Raw genomic sequence first — 19,255 nt, forward strand, 5'->3', positions numbered from 1 at the left:
ACCTGCGCAGGTGGGCAGCTGCCACTGCCAGTACTTTCGTGAATACCCTCAGTGCTGATGCTATGCCGAAGGATAGCACTCTGAACTGGTAGTGTTTGCCCTCTATCATGAACCTGAGGTATTTCCTGTGCGCTGGCAACATTAAAATATGAAAGTATGCATCTTTCATGTCCAGTGTTGTCATGTAATCTCCTTGTGATAGCAGGGGGATCACTTCCTGTAAGGTCACCATATGAAACTTTTGAGGTTTGACAAATTTGTTTGCTGGGCGCAGATCTAGTACAGGGAGCATGGTTAAGTCCTTTTTGGGTACAAGGAAGTACACTGAATAAATATCTTCCGTTAACTGAGATAGAGGCATGACCTCTATGGCCCCTTTTTCCAGTAGCTGGTCCACTTCTTGCAGAAGGATAGCGAGGTGTTCTGGTGTCATGCATCATCCCCTTGGGGGTCTGTATGTTGGGGAACTGTTGAGTTCTATACAGTAGCCGCGGGTTATGGTTGATAGTACCCAGCGGTCTGATGTTATTCCCTCCCATGCTGGAAGAAAATATGTTAATCGGCCTCCGACCGGCGATGCATGGGAGGGGACCCGAATCTTCGAGTCATTTGGTGTTGTTGGCTTGGGAACCTCTAGGGGTGGAACCCCGACCTCTCCCTTTGCCACAGCGTTGTCCTCTCTGGTTGTATTGTCCACTGGTACCTTGGTTAGAGGACTAGTTGTTTGCAGAGTATTGCTGCTGCTGATTTTGCAGCTGGCGTTGGCCTCGAAAAAAAGTGCCTATTGCCATAGCCACGTCTGTTAGAATGCCTAGAAATCTGGTCTAGGGTTTTGATGGTGTCAAACTCTTTCTTTGACGTTTCTAGTGCCTCATCAACCACCTTCCCAAAGAGGTTGGCATCTTCTATAGGCTTGTTGATTAGAGATGCTTGTGTTTCAGGTTTAAACCCCGAATTACACAGCCAGACATGGCGTTTGAGGAGTATTCCTTGGATTAGGGAACGGCCAGCCGTTTCTGCAGCATCCAGAGTGTTTTTCACGATGCTTTGGTTGACTAGGGTCCCTTCAGTAATCGTGGCCAGAAGCCGTGTACGTAGGGGTTCTGGCACGTCCTCGATGTCCTTATGTAACTTGCTCCATTGTGCATCTGCATAACTTGCTAGCAAGGAGATGTTGTTTGCAATCCTTGCAGAAAAAGCAGCAGAGGCTGTGATCCTCTTCCCTAGGGCATACAATTATTTACCCTCTATCTGGTGGTGCCTCGCTGGTTGACAGCAGGATCCCTGCTCTTTTCCTTGTATTTGTCACCACTAGGGAGTCTGGTACAGAGTGGCCCCTGACGTACAACGGGTCTGAAGAAGAGGGACTGAATAGTTTTTCTATCCTCGGGTTGACCCCTCTGACCAACGCGGGGGTAGATAGTGAAGGGATAATTCGTCTCCTTATTGAGGCGAGGAGGGGAATGGTTTGGCTGACAGGGGGTTTCTCCTTGATTACCTTCTCCACAAAGTCAATGTCAGGAGAAATCTCCCCAGTGTCTTTTTCGAAATGCGCTGCTGCCTTGCGTAGTAGTGCATTAAATGTAGGTTGATCGTCTATAGGTGACGTGTTCCTATTATGCGAGTCCCAGGGAGGGGACAGGTTTAGGGCATCAGGGTCCGAAAACGCCTATGGGGACCTGCCAGGGCTGTGAAGCACCTTCCTCTGGGTCTTCTCCGAAGCCCCCACCTATATCTGGATTATCTTCAAAACCCTCCTCCTCTAGGTTTTGTTCCTCTTCGTTGCCTAAAAATTCGTACTCCTCCTGAAAGTGGGGGTCCTCTCCAGTGAGGTCATAAATCTACATCCTCTTGGGAGGGATTAAGTAGCCTAGGGAATTTAGCCCTGGGGTCCTCCTGAGGTCCCTCTCTTGCCCTTTTGGGTGTTGGTAGGTTTTGAGTCTCCATAAACCTCTCCATCTTCTCCATACAGAACTGGAGTCTCTCCAGGGTCTCATGAGGTACCCCTGAGCGGTCTGGGGGGGTGGGAGGGGAATAGGGTATTCGGCCTGAAAACGCTTTGACCTATCCCATAATGTCGAAGAAAGGTTTCCGTCGCCGTCTGAAAAGCCTTCTGGCAGGCTAGGAGTCCCTCTAGATGAAGGGGGCAGTGCCTGCCTTCCTTCCAGCCTTTTCGGCATTTCTCTAGCCTTCTGAGCGGTATTCGATGTATCTTTCGCCGTCAGCATCTGGCTATCGGTGGAAACAATCCTCTCCAGGCTCTCGACGATTAATCTGTCTGTGGAGGGCTCTGGTCTCAACGTTACGTGCGTCGTGTGTTCTACGGCGACGGACGCTCTCTGACGGAGTGCTTCGTCTGGTGGTTTGGGGGTAGCGCCCTTATCTGGGGGGAAGCCCAGTCGCTGGTCGCGTTTGTGGTTGCGAGGGCGGCTTAACACTCTTACGGTTGGAGGACGCCGCCGGTGGAACCTGCGTCTCCGTTGGCGCGGATGGTTTCTTCGTCTTCCACGAAGAGCCGTGGGTTGTGTGTTTATGGGAGTGTTTTTTGTGTGCGTCAGTGTCGCCGGGGTGTTCATCCCCATAAGCAGGGCGTGAGCCGAGCTTGTCGGGGCCAGGGACAGAAGACGAGGAGCGCGAGCGCTCCTTAGAGAGGTCTACGACTTCCGAAACGGATGTCGGGTTATCGCATTACTCGCCACTTTCTGCTGCGGCGGCGGGTGAGGAATCGGACCTCGACATGGCATAGGCCGCCCACCTCTTGACCCTGCGTTCCTTTAAAGTCTTAGGCTTAAGAAACTGACAAGCCGCGCAGCTGTCTTCCTTGTGATCGAGGGGCAAGCAACGGTTACACCGTTTATGCTTGTCTTTCCAGGTGAACTTGCCCTTGCAACGCGGGCAAAACCTAAAGGGTGTCCTCTCCATAGCTGAGGAAATATTAAGCTGTGATAACAACCCCGAGGGAAAGGGAGGGGAAAGGGAAAGGCATTCTCAAGAGAGAAACAAGAAATGTCCCACAACCCCACTCTCCCTACTGTCTTTTGGCCGGCGAGGCCAGGCCACGTGTTCGGCAGCACCGAAGGATCTCCTCCGTCTCGTCCCCGCCGTCAAAGTTCTTGCTCGGCGGAGAAACAGCTTCGCAGCTACGTCGAGGGAGGGATCTATGTAATGGATATTAATAAGGAACGACCAAAGGTTGAGTAATGAATTTGCAATGTCTCTCGAGGAGCTCTGCGTAAAGGCGACCAATATCTGGGCGGAAAAAAACAATCTGAGCGACCTCGACGTGTGAGGGATTGTGGGTACACCGCACGTCACTATAGGGATAGTGTTACAGACACGCCTTGTCGACGTCTCCTTTTCGACTACGAAAAACAAAATGCAATACTCCGGAGTGACCACAGGATGTCGGACTATGCACAGCATGTGATTCTAAGCAGATTAACAAACATCAGAAATGTATGATGTAAAACCATAAAATCAAATAATTCATTCCATCACTTGGGCATTCATATCTTAAGCAATCACACTTAATCCCCTACTTTCACTTTCAAACCATCCAACACTAAAACCAATTTGACATATCAAGGCAGTGTCAACTACTGTTCCGAGTATAATCTTCCTTAGTTTTTGCCTATACTGATGACCCGGTCCAAAGTATCAGGTGTCAGAGATCTGGTGTTTTTATTAATCCAGATGCACACTGCAAGTCGTCTGCAAGTCGTCGACACGTGTTTCGGTCTCAAAAGACCTTCTTCAGGAAGTAGGGCACAAGGAAACTCTTCCCTTTTAGAAAGCGTGTAGGCCAATGTTCATTCCCCAAGACCCAACTTCTAGGGTAGGCAAGTAGAACGTCGGAATCAATCCTCTACAGGACTCTATAGTATTCTAGACATCAATCTCTGTTGATCCATGCGATAAAAATTCCTTCACGTGCCTTCGGCGTAATCAACTGATATATTCCAATTGTTGTATCCGGATGGTTCCCATATGGACCAATGCACAGACCTCACCAGGGTCTTCCACCACGGCACAGGTTCGTGGCGTTCGGAAAACAGTCCAGCGGCGCGTCTCTACTCTCATACGCATATATTGTTTCAATATATTTGTTTCAATATTAAATGAAATTTCAACACAACTTTCGGAAGAAAAGAAGGACGAACCCTAAGGACAACCCTGTCCTTATGGAACACTGAAGGGTGGCTTTACGGAAAGTGCCTGCAACTCACTCTGCGAGCGGAAGTGACTGCAACTAAAAACACAGTTTTCAAAGTCAACAGTCTCAAAGAACAAGAATGTAAAGGATCAAACGGAGCTCCCGTTAGGAATTTTAGAACCAGGTTCAAATCCCAACCGGGCACCTGGAAAGGTGACGGTGGGAACACATTAGTGAGCCCTTTCAAAAACTGAGAAATCAAAGGAATTTTAAAATAAGAACATTCCTCAGGCGAGCGCTTAAATATTGACAGCGCCGCCAAGTAACCCTTAATGGTACCCACTTGCAGGCCCATGTGCTCCAACGAAAGCAAAAAAGACAGAACCACAGGAACGGCACATGAAAAAGGATCCTCATTCTTAATCCTGCACCAGTCGCAGAACTTTCTCCAACGGCAACGGTACAGGGACTTTGTTGCTGGCCTTCTGGCCGAAAGCAACACCTCCATCACGTCTTCAGGGAGGTCCCAATCCTTATACCTCAACCTTGAAGGTTGAGGGACTTGACCTCTGGATGGAGAACCTGACCCCCCCTCCCTGTGAGAGCAGATTGTCTTGGTAGGGAAGACGGCATGGAGGGCAGATGGACATGTCGAGAAGGTCCGGGTACCACGTTCTCCTGGCCCATGCCGGAGCAATGAGGATCATTCGGGAACCGAACCTCCGTAACCTCTGCAGCACTTGCAGAATGACGGGGACTGGAAGAAATGCGTACAGCAGTGGGAAGGCCCACTCTACTACAAACGCGTCCCCTAAGGCTCCTCTTGGAGGAAATTCCCGCGAGCAGAATCTTTCGCACTTCCGGTTGACACTGGAGGCGAAGAGATCCACTTGTGGGGTCCACCAAATGGCGAAGATCTCCAGGAGAATCTCCTGAGCCAGCTCCCACTCGCGAGATCGTGCCCTGCCTGCTCAGAGCGTCCGCCGCTGCATTTTCGTCTCCGGCCAGACCTGCCGAGATTGAAATTTCCTGCTGGATGGCACAGAACCAGAGCTGCATTGCCCCTCTGCACAGAGGGAGAGACCCTGACCCCCCCCCTTTTTGTTGAGGTAGTGCATGGCCACTGTATTGTCAGTCAGAATCAGGACATTCTTCTCCCGCACAGACGGCAGAAAATTCTTCAGGGCTAGCCTGACGGCCCTCAGCTCCAACAGATGGATATGGAGTCTGGACTCCAACTGAGACCAACGACCGTTGACTCAACGTTGGCATGAGCTCCCCATCCCAAGAGGGATGCGTCCGTCACGATCGTCACCTCCTGCCAAGTTAGCCAAAATGGAGCCCCCTTCATCAGACCGAGGGCGGAATCTGAATGGTATCCGACATCCTGCCGGAGGACTGTGACCACTGTATCTTGAGAGCCCACTGCAGAGATCTCATCCGCAGCCTGGCCTCTGGCACCAGGAGAATGCAGGATGCCAAGAGGCCGAGCAACCTCAAGAACTCGAACGGCGGGAGACTCTGGGCATGTTGAAACTTGTTCACCATCTGCAGAATGTGATGAGCCCTCACCTGGGGAGGAAAACACAGCCCCAGGGATGTGTTGAGCACTGCTCTGATGTACTGGAGCAGCTGGGTAGATGTCAAGTGGGACTTCTTTAAGTTGAGGGAGAAGCCCAGCCTGTGAAGGGAGTGTCAGGTGACTGACAGGTTATCCAGGACTAGCTCGGGAGAGCACGCCCTGATCAACCAATCGTCCAGGTAGGGGTAGATGTGAATCCCCCCTTTCCCGAGATACGCTGCCACCACCACCACCATGAGCTTGGTGAAGACCCTGGGGGAGGAGGTCAATCCGAACGGCAGGACCCGAAACTGGCAGCGAGTCTCCAACCGCGAACCTCAGGTACTTTTTGTGCTTGGGATGAATCGGCACATGAAAGCAAGCGTCCTTGAGGTCGAGAGACACCAACCAGTCCTGAAGTTGAAGGGCCTGGAGGACTTGATAGAGAGTAACCATCTTGAACTTGTCCTTCCTGAGGAGCTTGTTCAAACCACGCAAGTCCATGATGGGTTTCAATCCCCCGTTTTTTTTCGGGATCAAAAAATATGGGGAATACCATCCCTTGTTCCTCTCTGCTACAGGCACCAGTTCTATGGCGCCTTTCTCCAGCAGGGATTTGATTTCCTGCGCAAGGAGCGGATCAGGACTCTTCAAAGAGATTCCCTTGTGGATTGTCGTGAGGCCTCTGCCGGAAAGGAAGACAGTAACCGTGGGCTATGATCTCCAGAACCCACACATCACGCCATTCTACAAGATGCTGCGCTAGCCTTCCCCCAAACGGCGAACCATGGGACATGGCCTCATGACTGAACTGAAGCGGCTGCGGCAGTGCCTGAGGGCAAAGAGGCAACTGCTCGAGCGGCCTTGGCACCTCGAGTGCCCTGTTTTCCACCTCTGGTACTCCTACGTTGGCCCCTTTGACTTGCCGCACCCCTCGATCTACCAAAAGACTAGTAGTATCGAAAGGAACCTCCCCTCCATTGCTGTCACCTCGGACGAAAAGGCAGAGGTTGGCGAAATGCAGCGCTCAACGACTACGCTGCAGCCTTTGAGGTCTGCAACCTCTCAAGGCTCTTGTCAGCCTTGCTGCCAAAAAGATGGACACCATCAAGGAGCATGTTGAGAAGCCGGGCTTGTACGTCAGGAGCAAACCCCGACTTCCGCAAAGCACGCAAATCTGCGCATCACGGTGCTCGCCGCCATGGACCGGCTGACACAGTCTGCCATGTCAAGACCCGACTGAACGGATTCACACATGTCATCCTTGCCATCCTGAACGAGGGAAAGAAAACCATCCCATTCCTCCCCTTCGGGAATATGTTCAGCTGCCAAAGAGACACAATTCCACAGAGTGTGAGTGAAACATGCTAAGGCACACACTGATTTGGCAGCCTGTACAGCCATACCCCTGAAGAAAACACTTTCTTTGCCCAGCCATCAAAATGTTTGTCGTCCCTATCAGGAGGGATGGTAGGGTACGACGCCTGCTTTGCCGGGGCCGTAGCCGCCTGCACCACCAAACTCTCCGGAGTGGGGTGCGTCGTCAAGTAGAAGGGGTCGCTATTGGCAGGACGGTATTTTTTCGGCAACGACTTGCTCACTGCCGGGAGACTCCCGGGAGCAGTCCAAGCCGCAGCCACCCTTCTCTGTGAAGGTCAGGTCATCCTGTAGAAAATCTACTAGTGGCGCAGACCACCCCAAGTACTCCGTCACCCTCGACATGAGTCGGTTGTACGAAGATTCAGCATGCGTACCAGACTCAGGCCTGCCAACCTCGACCTCCGGGGAGGTATCAAGAACACTGGCGTTGTGCAAAGACTGATGCAGGTCCTCCAACTGGCTATGACCAGGCAAGAGTTCGTCAGGAACCACACCTTCCTCAGACCCTTCATCCACCTCAGAAATATAATCCAGAGGCTGGAATAAATCCCTGGCTGAGGGCACAGAAAAAGGCTCAAATACAGGCCTCACTGACTTTTTCAGGGCCTTCCTCAGAGTTTCCACCTATGCACGGGGTACCTCCGGTAAAGCCTCCACAAAAGGCGTTGAGGGCTTCGATGGAATCAGCGACGACATTGAGCGTGGCGCCGATGGCTTCGACACAGGCCTCTAGGGCGGTGCCCCGAGCGTCTCCTTTGACAGCCTCAGCGCCGATGGCGTCAACGACTTCCTCGGAGACGGAGCCTCAAGAAAGTCCCTCGACGGACATGGTCCCGATGGCGTTGACATCTTCTTAGAAGACCTCACAGGTTCTGCCGGTCTCGAGGGCGTCGAGGACCGGTACCTGGATCGGGCATGGCTAGAGCTATCCACCTTGTCCGATCGGGACCTCGAAGGCTCTCTATGATCGCGCCGACCGCCCGAGCCCAAAGGCGTGCTAACTGTGGCACTAGCACGTTCCCTGCCGGCTTCTTTCGAAGGCGCAGATGGAACGGAGCCCTGCAATTGGAAAATCGCCATCATCTCTGTACGAAATGCACCCCATTCAGCAGGAGAAGAATGCTTGTTTGGACAAGCAACCCACTGTCTAGCAGAGTCCTCGGACGAGGAAGGCGACCGGTGACGGTGCTTCCGCAATTGCCTCGAAGAGGCAGAGGAATGGCGGGAACCACTCCGGGACCGATACCCCCCCCTGGACTTACGCCGACGACACGGAGTCTCACCCCTCGAATCGTCGGGCGAAAGCCCAGCGGATTTCAACTTACGGGGCTTGGAAACCCTACCAACCGACAGCTTCTTTTGCTCCCGCAAGGCCTTTGATGTCAAAGACTGGCATTCGTCACAGTCATCGGTGGCGTGGTCCTCGCCGAGGCACCAGAGGCAGACGTCGTGCGGGTCCATAAGTGACATCTTGGAACCGCAGTCCCGACACTTCGTGAATCCTGACCGCCGGGTAGAAGAAGACATAACTTCACAAACCAAGTTCGAAGAACCGATAGAATCAGAAGAACCGAGGCGTGCCGAGATCTCCGAAGCGAACAAACGGAACTGAGGCTACGGGCGTCGTGCGTCCTACATAAAACATATAACATCGGGTGACATCAGCCGTCAGAGGAGGTCCTCAAAGGGGCGTATCAACGTCGACAGCTGTGGGGATTACCTGTCAGATGCGGAATACGTTGGAGGAACCAATCCTTTCGAAATATGACAATGCATTACTTACCGTAAAAGCATTTGATGGTTGTATCTGCTTAGATTCACATGCTGTGCATAGTCCGACATCCAGTGGTCACTGCAGAGTATTGCATTTTGTTTTTCGTAGTCGAAAAGGGGACGTCCAAGACCTAAATAAATAGAATTGCATTTGTATACATTCTACCAAACTTGTTTTGAGTGCTTAACGGGACCCTTCACCTCACTCACAAGTCTTAGTAAGCCTTCTTGCTCAGTCACACTCCCTTGATAGAGGTTGGCTAGACATTAGTGTTGTTCACTGTTCATTAGAATAGGATGGCCTGTGAGAATCTGTCCACGGGGCGGATTCTTAAAACCCATCTTAAAAAGGTAGCCTTACCCGTGGGCCAGAATTGCTGACCGGAACCTTCACAGTGAAAATGCATGGAAGGGAGGTATGAACGTCAGTAATTAGTGGAGCAGATGAAATAAGGTGAGAATTTAGAAAATTGACTAGGATGTATGCACCGTCATCCGCAATCCCACTCGTGAGGGAACCCCAGGAGTGGAACAGCTATTAAAATGGGCAGTTCTGGTAGGGGACACCAGTAATGGATACAGGGCTGTGTCAGCAAATTAATTATCAGGGTTGGAGCAGAGTAATCAAGTGACAGTAGAAGAGCTGCAGAGAAGGGACAGTGGAATAAAGCAAGAAACCCCAAAGATCCTCCTCTTTACAGAGAGAAGTAAAGTGCCAATTTTCCATTCTGGGAAGAGCTGGACATTGGCGCAGCAGAGCATCATTCAGATCTGTATCATGGCGTGGGGCTGCAAGGTCAGGAATGAGCTAGTTGCAAGATGCAAGGTTACTCCCTTGAGCCTTTAGAGCTGCCCACTGGAAATGTTTGGGCCACAACTCGCAAGCCCATGCATCTGATGACACGTTCACGCATTGACCAGCCAAATAGAGTAGCAACTTTGATGGATATAATGAAGTGTTAGAGCCTGCACCAAAGGGGTTTGTTGTGTGGTATGTGACTGCCGAGGTTCATGGTAATGAGCCAAAGGACTGTAACAAGAGCAAAGTTCACCTAACACAAAAGAGGGAAATACCTGCCTATGGCTTCCGGTGACTCAGCATGTTCATGACTCCTTGCCCAGAGGGCAGGGTTTATGCATCACAAAGGGAAACTTTGAATGCACCCATTAAAGAGGTTTAGAAACTACATTCCAAAATGTGCCATCTAGCAATAGAACCAGAAACCACGATAACAAAAGAAGCACAGAATGCAGGCTTCGAGTGGTTACAGCTTGGATTCTACAAGTGCTTATTGTGTAGGACATGCTTGAATTCTTTGCCTTATAACGGGTGAATAGTGAAGTGAGAAAGCGGTGTAGCAAGATGTGTGAATTTGCACATCACTTACCTGGTCTATATGGCTTTCTTTTTTTCTTTTTCACAATATCAACTTCGATCCCCTTCGTTTCATCATGTGCACATTCCCGTTCTGGACTGGAATCAGATTTTACATCACAGTCCATTAGCTCAGCTTCTAGAAAGAAGATGATTTAAACAAAGACTTTCTGAAATATCAAACACCAGGGTCTAGATTGATAGTCAAGAGCTAATATAGTTGTATTTTTTAAGCATATCTTTCAAGAAAGTAAATGTAAATTAGAGCAAGAAGTGTAACTTTGGGTGGAATTCAAGAATCCTAAAACTTGAGTGAAACAATTTAAATTTGATTGGAGGGTAACTGGGAGTCACTGAATTTATTGAAAAATGCTTTTTTTGTTGGAAAAAAGTGTTTGCTTTAGACAAACTGAACATATTACTTAACTCTCAGTAATGTTCTTTCTGATTGATGTTTCTCCAACGGATTCCTCATCTATGATATCCCTATCCGAGCGCATCTGTTCTCTGGAAAGTTTACCGCCACGGGGTGCCTGCAACAGACAGGACATCGGGGTCAGCATATATAGCAGCACTGCACCCAGTGGCCTCAGTTCCACCCTTTTTCCACTAGCACTTGAAGCACAGGGACCATAAAACCGATGGTGTACTAGATTCCAGTAAAGAGGTGCAAGTAGAGAGCAATGAGGAATCTGTGGGAGTTACATCCACCAGAAGGACAAGTTACTTACCAACTGGTAACATTCTTTCAACTGGATGTTCCTCCAACGTATTCCTCATCTTTGACATGTAATGTACAGCTTCGGCACCTTCGGAAAACATTTTCGGCAGAGGGCGCCCCACGTAGATGGCGTCAAGTTGGTGTCCCTCGAAGGCCTCAGTCCAGGGTGATGGTCATCGGAGGTTATAAGTGGCATGCACAGCACCCGTTGGCCTCAGTTTTGTTTTTAGAAACAGAAAAGTTCCCAATTAAGGAACTCACATCCCCTGCACACTTTCTAATATCTGGATGACCAGACCAACAATTAATTTGTATTTTAAACAGTACTTCTAATAATATCTTTTTAAAGAAACATTTAGCATGAAAAAAGCTTAGGGAAGTCAATTATTGAAGAAATCAACATTCAGTCAGAGTAGGACACAAGAACCGAAATTCATGTTTATTCTTGATATTGAAATTGTAGAAGGCCCAACGCGTTTTGAGTGGTACAACACTCTTCATCAGGGGCAAATCAAACAGTTCTAAGGAAAGATATGTACAAAATTTACATTATAATAATGTTTTCAATTGATCATTTTACAAAAACAGCTTGTACAACCAACTTGAACAGTATATAGGCTAATTAAATGAGCATCATTGGCGCTAAATATCATAATTTTGAGATGCAATGACACCCAAGGGCTAACATTTTCAAACTCAATAGTTCCCTTAATGTTACAATTTATTAAACAAAGTGAGTCAGCATCATGAGCTTACTTAATAGACTGAACAATGTGTTAAGAAATATTGTAAGGTCATGTGGTGGTTATAACAAAAGTGGACTGAAAAACAGAAAAGGAAATTCTAACCTTGTGAATATATAAAAATATCTTCAAGTGAAGAGATGGTGGATCCGGGAAGGGGATCTCCAGTAATCGACCAAACAGTACTAGATTAGTAATGTCAACGCACTCATATCTGTAGAAAGGAAGTGGGTATCAGAGACTAGTAAATAAGTGCAGTAATCAGGAAAGGCTCAAGCAATAATCAACTTGGGACTACACTTACGATTGATAGCGATCTATCTGGGTGGTGGAAAATCATCTTTAGCCATGGTGTGAAACCCACGGTAATCAGGAAACCAAGAAGGTGGCTTGGAAATACTAAAATTGTAGCCAGTGACTGGAAGAGTTGTTCAACAGATGTCCACTGTCACTAAAAGGAATAGAAATAGAGAGGTGGAATAATATCAAGGTATAGCCGAATTTGAAGGAGGTGAAGGGCGACGTAGGAACAGGATTCTGCATAGGGAGTGTAATTAGAGGTGAGGAGCTTCTTACCTGTGTAACCACAGTACTGCCAACTGGAGACCGGAGCCCAAAGGAACACCGACGCCATTGTCAATGCTGTGTGTGTTAATGTTGCGTTAAAAGGCGTGAAGTCATCACGCTGATGCGTGTGACGCTACGTCTTCAAATTGGGTAAATATCGGAAGATGTGTTACAAATAAAAGAATAAAAGGCAGGGTATCACAATAGTGGAGATATTGTGACTACCATTGGGATAGTGCCGAGTGCAAAAAAGGAGCGAGGCTGCAGACCAAGGGGTCCGGGATGTTAAACACATGACGTCATCACGCAAACGCGTGCCTGACGTCATGTGTAAACAAACAGGCCGGGCAACTCCATGTCCCTGCAGGGAGAGGTGAAATGTTAAGGCAAAATGAGATGAAAACAAGTATGCCTCATATTGATAGTAGCTTGGGTCAGCCTAACAGTGCGAGCGGCTCCTGATTAAAGGCAGCTTGTGATAGAGTTTAAAAGCTGAAGACTGATCAGAAAAACATTGAAAAAAATTTAAACCGCCTAGGGAAAGTCACCAGTTAAGCCAACTGGTGATGATCTTGTGGAGAGGAGGATAAAGTAGCTTGTTATATGCCACTGCTCATAGACAACCCGAGCGCGGGTTTAGTGGTTCTGATAACTCAGTATATGTGCCAAAAGGTATCAGGCGCACAGTGCGAAGGAGTGATGTGGTAGAATAGTGACAAACTTAAAGTGCAGGACTGATGTCATAGGTCGAGCAAAGGAACTTTATGAAGGTTGTGTACAGACATAAGTTGACTGGAATAGATTTTGGGTCAAAAGTTGTGGATGAGAAGAGGATAAAAGGAATTCATATACCAAGCGTAGCAAAATATCAGGGTGAGTTAATGAACCCTGTTCTGGGTATAATTAATTCTATTATCATGATATATGGGCCAGCCCACTACACTGCCCATAAATGGTTCACAATTTAGTCATATCAGGGTTTCATAAGACATATGATCAGACAAACTGAACTACATATATAGTCAAATTTAAGAGGCGCAAGGCTGCCCATCGGATTGGAGCACAATCTAATGGTGGCCATGCAGTTATTTCATCAGCTTCATTATTTAACCAAGAAGAGTGAGGTTGGGCTAAAGGTGGTAAACAGGATAGTAAAACAAGTAGTGTATTGACAGCAATTCTAAATTCTTAGATAAAAGGACCCAAGTAATAGTCTTTGTTGAGCTCCAAAGGGGACATTGCATCAAGTTTGTGGATCCAATATAGTTCTTTTCGTGCAAGTAGTTTAGGTAAATCACCTCCCCTTTGTAGGGGGTGCACTACTTCCAAAATCGCAAATCTCATCTGAGAGATATTATGATTGTTGTCCCTAAAGTGCCGGAACACCGGTGATCTGAGATTTATGCTCGGTCCATCTTTCCTTGGCTTTTCTACTGGTCTTCCCGACGTAGTATTGGCCACAAGGGCATTTGATGGTATAAATTACATTTTTGGAATCGCAAGTTGCATAGCTTTTCAAGGAAATCTTCTTGCCATTGTTGGGATGTCTAATGTGATTGCCTTTTATGATGTTGGAGCAGTGTTGGCAAATAAGGCAGGGAAAAGTACAATTTTTTGTCTTGTTAAGTGTCCTCTGGGTCGAAGTTTTAGGTCTCTCAGCTTTTATCAGTGTATCTCTAAAATTCCTTCCTCTTTTATACGCTAGCATAGGAGGAGCTGGAAAAAGGCAGTTCGGATCTGATGTAATTAGGTTCCAGTTTTTAGTGATGATCTTTTTGACTTGGAAACTTTGTGCTGAGTATCTCAATGTGTAAATCAAGTTAGATTTAGTCTGTGTTGGTTGTTTATTCAATAACCTGTCCCGAGGTTGCAATTCTGTTCTGGTGATGGCTTGTGTCACTATTTGTTCAGGAAAACCTCTTTCCAGAAATCTCGATCTCAGTCTCAAATTCTGTTTGTAGTTTTTCTGTGCTGGAAGTGATCCGTTTGGCTTGTAAAAGTTGACTGTAAGGAAGATTGTTCTAAAGATGTCTTGGGTGGAAACTTGTGAAATGTAAAGAGCTATTAACATCAGTTCGTTTCCTATACATTGTTGTTAATAATTCATTGTTTTTCCAATCTACTGTTACATCCAGAAAATTCACATGTGGTCTTCCAATCTCTATTGTGAACTTAATCCGCGGGTTACATTGATTGATGTAATGCCAAAATTCTGTCAATTCTTGTTCTGTACCCTTCCAAAGACGACATCGATGTATCTTGTCCAACAGTGTAGTCTATTCCTTTTACTGACAGTGGACAACTGTCTGTTGAACAACTCTTCCAGTCACTGCTACTATTTTAGTATTTCCAAGCCACCTTCTTGGTTTTCCGATTACCGTGGGTTTCACACCATGGCTAAAGATGATTTTCCACCACCCAGATAGATCGCTATCAATCGTAAGTGTAGTCCCAAGTTGATTATTGCTCAAGCCTTTCCTGATTACTGCACTTATTTACTAGTCTCTGATACCCACTTCCTTTCTACAGATATGAGTGCGTTGACATTACTAATCTAGTACTGTTTGGTCGATTACTGGGGATCCCCTTCCCGGATCCACCATCTCTTCACTTGAAGATATTTTTATATATTCACAAGGTTAGAATTTCCTTTTCTGTTTTTCAGTCCACTGTTGTTATAACCACCACATGACCTTACAATATTTCTTAACACATTGTCCAGTCTATTAGGTAAGCTCATGATGCTGACTCACTTTGTTTTATAAATTGTAACATTAAGGGAACTCTTGAGTTTGAAAATGTTAGCCCTTGGGTGTCATTGCACCTTGAAATTATGATATTTAGCGCCAATGATGCTCATTTAATTAGCCTATATACTGTTTTCAAGTTGGTTGTACAAGCTGTTTTTGTAAAATTGTTATCAATTGAAAACATTCTAATGTAAATTTTGTACATATCTTTCCTTAGAACGGTTTGATTTTCCCCTGATGAAGTGTCGTACCACTTCGAAACGCGTTGGGCCTTCTACAATTTCAATATCAAGAATAAACATGAATTTCGGTTCTTGTGTCCTACTCTGACTGAATGTTGATTTCTTCAATAATTGACTTCCCTAAGCTTTTTTCATGCTAAATGTTTCTTTAAAAAGATATTATTAGAAATACTGTTTAAAATACATATTAATTGTTGGTCTGGTCATCCAGATATTAGAACGTGTGCAGGGGAAGCGAGTTCCTTAATTGGGAACTTTTCTGTTTATTACTTTACGCAACCTGGGTGTCAAGGTTGCCTATCTCTCCTCTGCACCTCACATCTATTCTCTAATTTCTTTCAATTTCCTACTTTACACACTAATCCATTACAAGATTACCTACACTAATAGAGTGTGCCATATCCGTCCAATTTTGTTTCTTCCTCAGTTTTGTTTTTCCCATCCTCGTGCAGCAGAAATTATAAACACGGGAATGACAGTACTCAGCCTTGATGGAACGAAAGCTGTAATAGCATGGGAAATTTTACAGAGGGGTAGGTTGGGAGGGTGATGAGGAATAAGTTTGAGGAACATCCAGTCGAAAGAACGTTACCAGTTAAGTAACTTGTTCTTCGAATGGATTGTGTCCTCCAACGTATTCCTCATCTTTGACAGACTCCCAAAGCAGTATCCATGATTGGAGGAGGGTGAAGAATGTGCATATTGATAATCTTAAACGGCAGAGTAAACTACTGCCTTACCTAAAGCAACATCATGAGCATGGGAAGTATCCAGAGAGTAATGCTTCATAAACGTGTGTATTGAGAACCGCGTTGCCGCATCACATATGTTCTTAATAGGAACACCCCTTTGAAGGGCTGTCGATATAGGCATGCCCCTGGTGGAATGGGCTCGTAAACCCTCACGAGGGTCTTTGCCTGCCAGTCTATAGCACTCAGATATGGCGAGGATGATCCACCTAGACAAGGTCTGTTTGGAAACAGCCTGGCCTAGCTTGTGTCCTGTACACCCTACTAAGAGCTGGTCATCCACTCTCAATTTCAACATTCTGGAAATGTAAAAGCTCAACGCTATCCTAGGGTCCAACCTATGAAGCATTTCCTCTTCCTTCCCCAACGAGGTGGAGGATAGAAAGCTGATAGCACAATCTTCTGACTTAAATGAAAGTCAGAAACTACCTTAGGCAAGAAGGAGGGTTTACCCATAACACAACCCTGTCCTTGTGGAATACAGTAAAGGGTGCTTGGAAGACAGTGCCTGCAACTCGCTCAATCTATGTGCTGATAATATAGAAACCAATAGTATTATGTTAAAGGTTAAAAACCTTAACGGACATGTGTGCAAAGGCGCAAAGGTTCAAATGGGGCACACATTGTTAGGCAGAATTGCATGCGGTACCCTCTGGGGTACTTCAGTCCTGAAGCCCGCCAAAGGCTCACGAACAAAGGGACCAAACCTGGTTTGGCGTGCAGAGTTAAACACCAAGGACCTTTCCACAAAGAAACAGCGAATAAAGATGAGTCTGTTTTTACAGAGAGGTCTTGGGCCCCATATTGAAAAACATGGCAGCCCCAATTTTTTTTTAGCTACCGGTGTTCACGGTCGGGAAAAATCATGGTAGTTCTAAAACCACTGCCACCAGCCATTTCAATAGGAAAGGGTAGCTTTTGACAGCTACAAGAGTGTTTAGACACATGGGATACTAAGTAATCCCCCCAGCACTCTATAGAAAGATGGTGTGTGCTGGGTCTATGAATTTAAAAAGACTAGTAAAGTCAATTTAACTGTACATTCTCTGGGGAACAGTAGTTCATCCCAGATAAGGTATTTAAACCTTGGGAAGTCCAAATGACGTCCCTGTGCCACTGCACTAAAGGTGCTGACACACACAACAATGAAAAGATGATGCCTATGGAGTTATCTAAAACACCATAATCAAAGAACACAAGGGTAAAACCCACATCAAAATCCATGAGAGTGGGAAAAAAGGCTCACACTCTCTCCAGGTAAAGAAAATCAAGTCCTCAAAATCCAGCAAAGTTGCTGGGGGTCTCTAAACTGAAGTGAATAACCACATTTATGAGAATTCTCCCTAACGCACATCAGAAAGGTTCAAACAGGGTTGAGGTCCTGAAAAGGAGATGGATGGAACACATTATTGAGCCCTTTAAGAAATTGAGTCACCAGTGGGATCTTGAAATAGGAGCTTCTTCTGATGAGCGCTTAGAGATTGATTGCGCCGCCAAGTAGCCCTTAATGATGCCAACCTGGAGACCTTTGTGTGCTAATGAAAGCAAAAAGGATAAAACATCCAGAGTTTTACACTGAAAAGGATCAACATTCCTTTCTCTGCAACAATCGCAAAACTTATACCAACGGCAAAGAGATTTTGTTGCCGGCCTTCTGGCCGAAAGCAACTCCTCCATTAAGTCATCCTGGAGGTCCCAATCCTTATATCTCAGCCTTTCAGAAACCAAGTGTGAAGGTTGAGATTCTTGACCTCTGGATGGAGAACCCAACCCCCCCCTTGAAAGAGAAGGTCCTCTCTTTGTGGATGATGCATCGGAGGACAGATGGACATATCCAGAAGGTCCGGATACCACTTACTCCTGGCCCAATCCGGGGCAATTAGGATCATGTGTTTCCCGAAACCTTTGCAACATCCTGATTACATGAGGAATGACGGGGACTGGAGGAAATGTGTACAGTAGTCGAAACTCCCAGTCCACCACGAACACGTCTCCTAGAGCTCCATTTGGAGGAAATTCCCTTGAGCAGTACTGCTCACACTTCCGGTTGGCACCAGTCGCGAACAGATCCACACAAGGGGTTCCCCAAAGGGTGAAGATCTCCTGAAGGACTTCTCCTCTCTGGCCAGATGAATGGCCGATTGGGAGATTCCTTCTTGAAAAGCCCTGTACCAGAGCTGCATTGCCTCTCTTCAAAGGAGGTAGTGACTGTTAGGGAGAATTCTCAAAAATGTGCTAATTCCATTCACCTTAGAGACCCCCAGCCGCTTTGCTAGATTTTGAGGACTTGATTTTTACCTGGCGAGGGTGTGACCCTTTTTCCCACTCTCTCATGTATTTTGATATGCGATTTACCTGTGTGTTTCCTTTGGTTATGGAGTCTAACCAACTCCATAGGCATAATTTTTTCAATTGTGTCACACAGCACCCTCAGTGCGGTGACATGGGGAAGCCTTTCAGGCTTTACCCAGGTTTAACTAACTTCTCTGGTATGAACTACTGTTTCTCAGAGTAAGTAAAGTGACATCGACTTTACTAGTCTTTTAAATTCATAGACCCTGCACACCCTATCCTACAATAGAGTGATGGAGCGGTTACTTAGTAGTATCCCCTGTGCTTAGATACACATTTAGCATTCAAATGCTACCCTATCCTCTCAGAATGGCTGGTGCCAGTGGTTTTACAAAAAACTACCATGATCTTTTCCAACCGCAAACTATCCGTAGCTCCGGTAACGTTAAATCACGGGAGCCATGTTTTTCAAGATGGCGCCCAGCCATCGTTGCTTAAATGGTGCCCGGTCTTCTTTTCTCGCCATGTCTTTGTGTAAAGGTCCTTCTAGAGTTCCTCTCTGCGCGCCAAATCAGCTATGGTCTCTTTGTTCATTTGCCTTTGGCGGGCTTCAGAAGTGAAACCTCACTCTGGCCCCAGAGTGTCGGGGGTAAACAGGAAGTGTGGGAGGTGCCCGAAACTCCCTGTGCTTGGTCTCCTAGGAGACCCAAATGCACTCTGTGATGATTGGCTGGCTGACTGTCCAGCAAGGATGTTAGGCAGAATCACCTGCAGTATCCTTGGGGACCACTACAGGCAATTAGGACTACAATTTGCACAATGTCAAGGGGAGCAGAAGATCTTCTTTGCAGGTAGTTAAAAAGTCTTGCACAATGTTTTTAGAAATGTTTGTAGAAAATAGAACACTTGAAGGGCCACAAGCTGGGAGGCTTGTGAGAGGCAAAGCTTT

At 46.7% G+C, this 19,255-nt stretch overlaps 1 protein-coding gene across 7 annotated transcripts in view; it reads right to left on the reverse strand.

Moving 5' to 3' along the window:
• Positions 1-19,255, reverse strand: part of KMT2C (lysine methyltransferase 2C) — a 2,745,351-nt gene that overhangs the window by 1,630,494 nt on the left and 1,095,602 nt on the right. For all 7 annotated transcript variants that reach the window (XM_069647923.1, XM_069647922.1, XM_069647921.1 and 4 more), the window contains one exon: positions 10,256-10,381. In XM_069647923.1, the coding sequence (XP_069504024.1) occupies positions 10,256-10,381 (126 nt within the window). The remainder of the gene's footprint in view (positions 1-10,255; positions 10,382-19,255) is intronic.

The sequence above is a fragment of the Ambystoma mexicanum genome, chromosome 2q, assembly GCF_040938575.1.
Source record: "Ambystoma mexicanum isolate Mex_15411 chromosome 2q, UKY_AmexF1_1, whole genome shotgun sequence".
In the NCBI taxonomy this organism is placed as follows: domain Eukaryota; kingdom Metazoa; phylum Chordata; class Amphibia; order Caudata; family Ambystomatidae; genus Ambystoma; species Ambystoma mexicanum.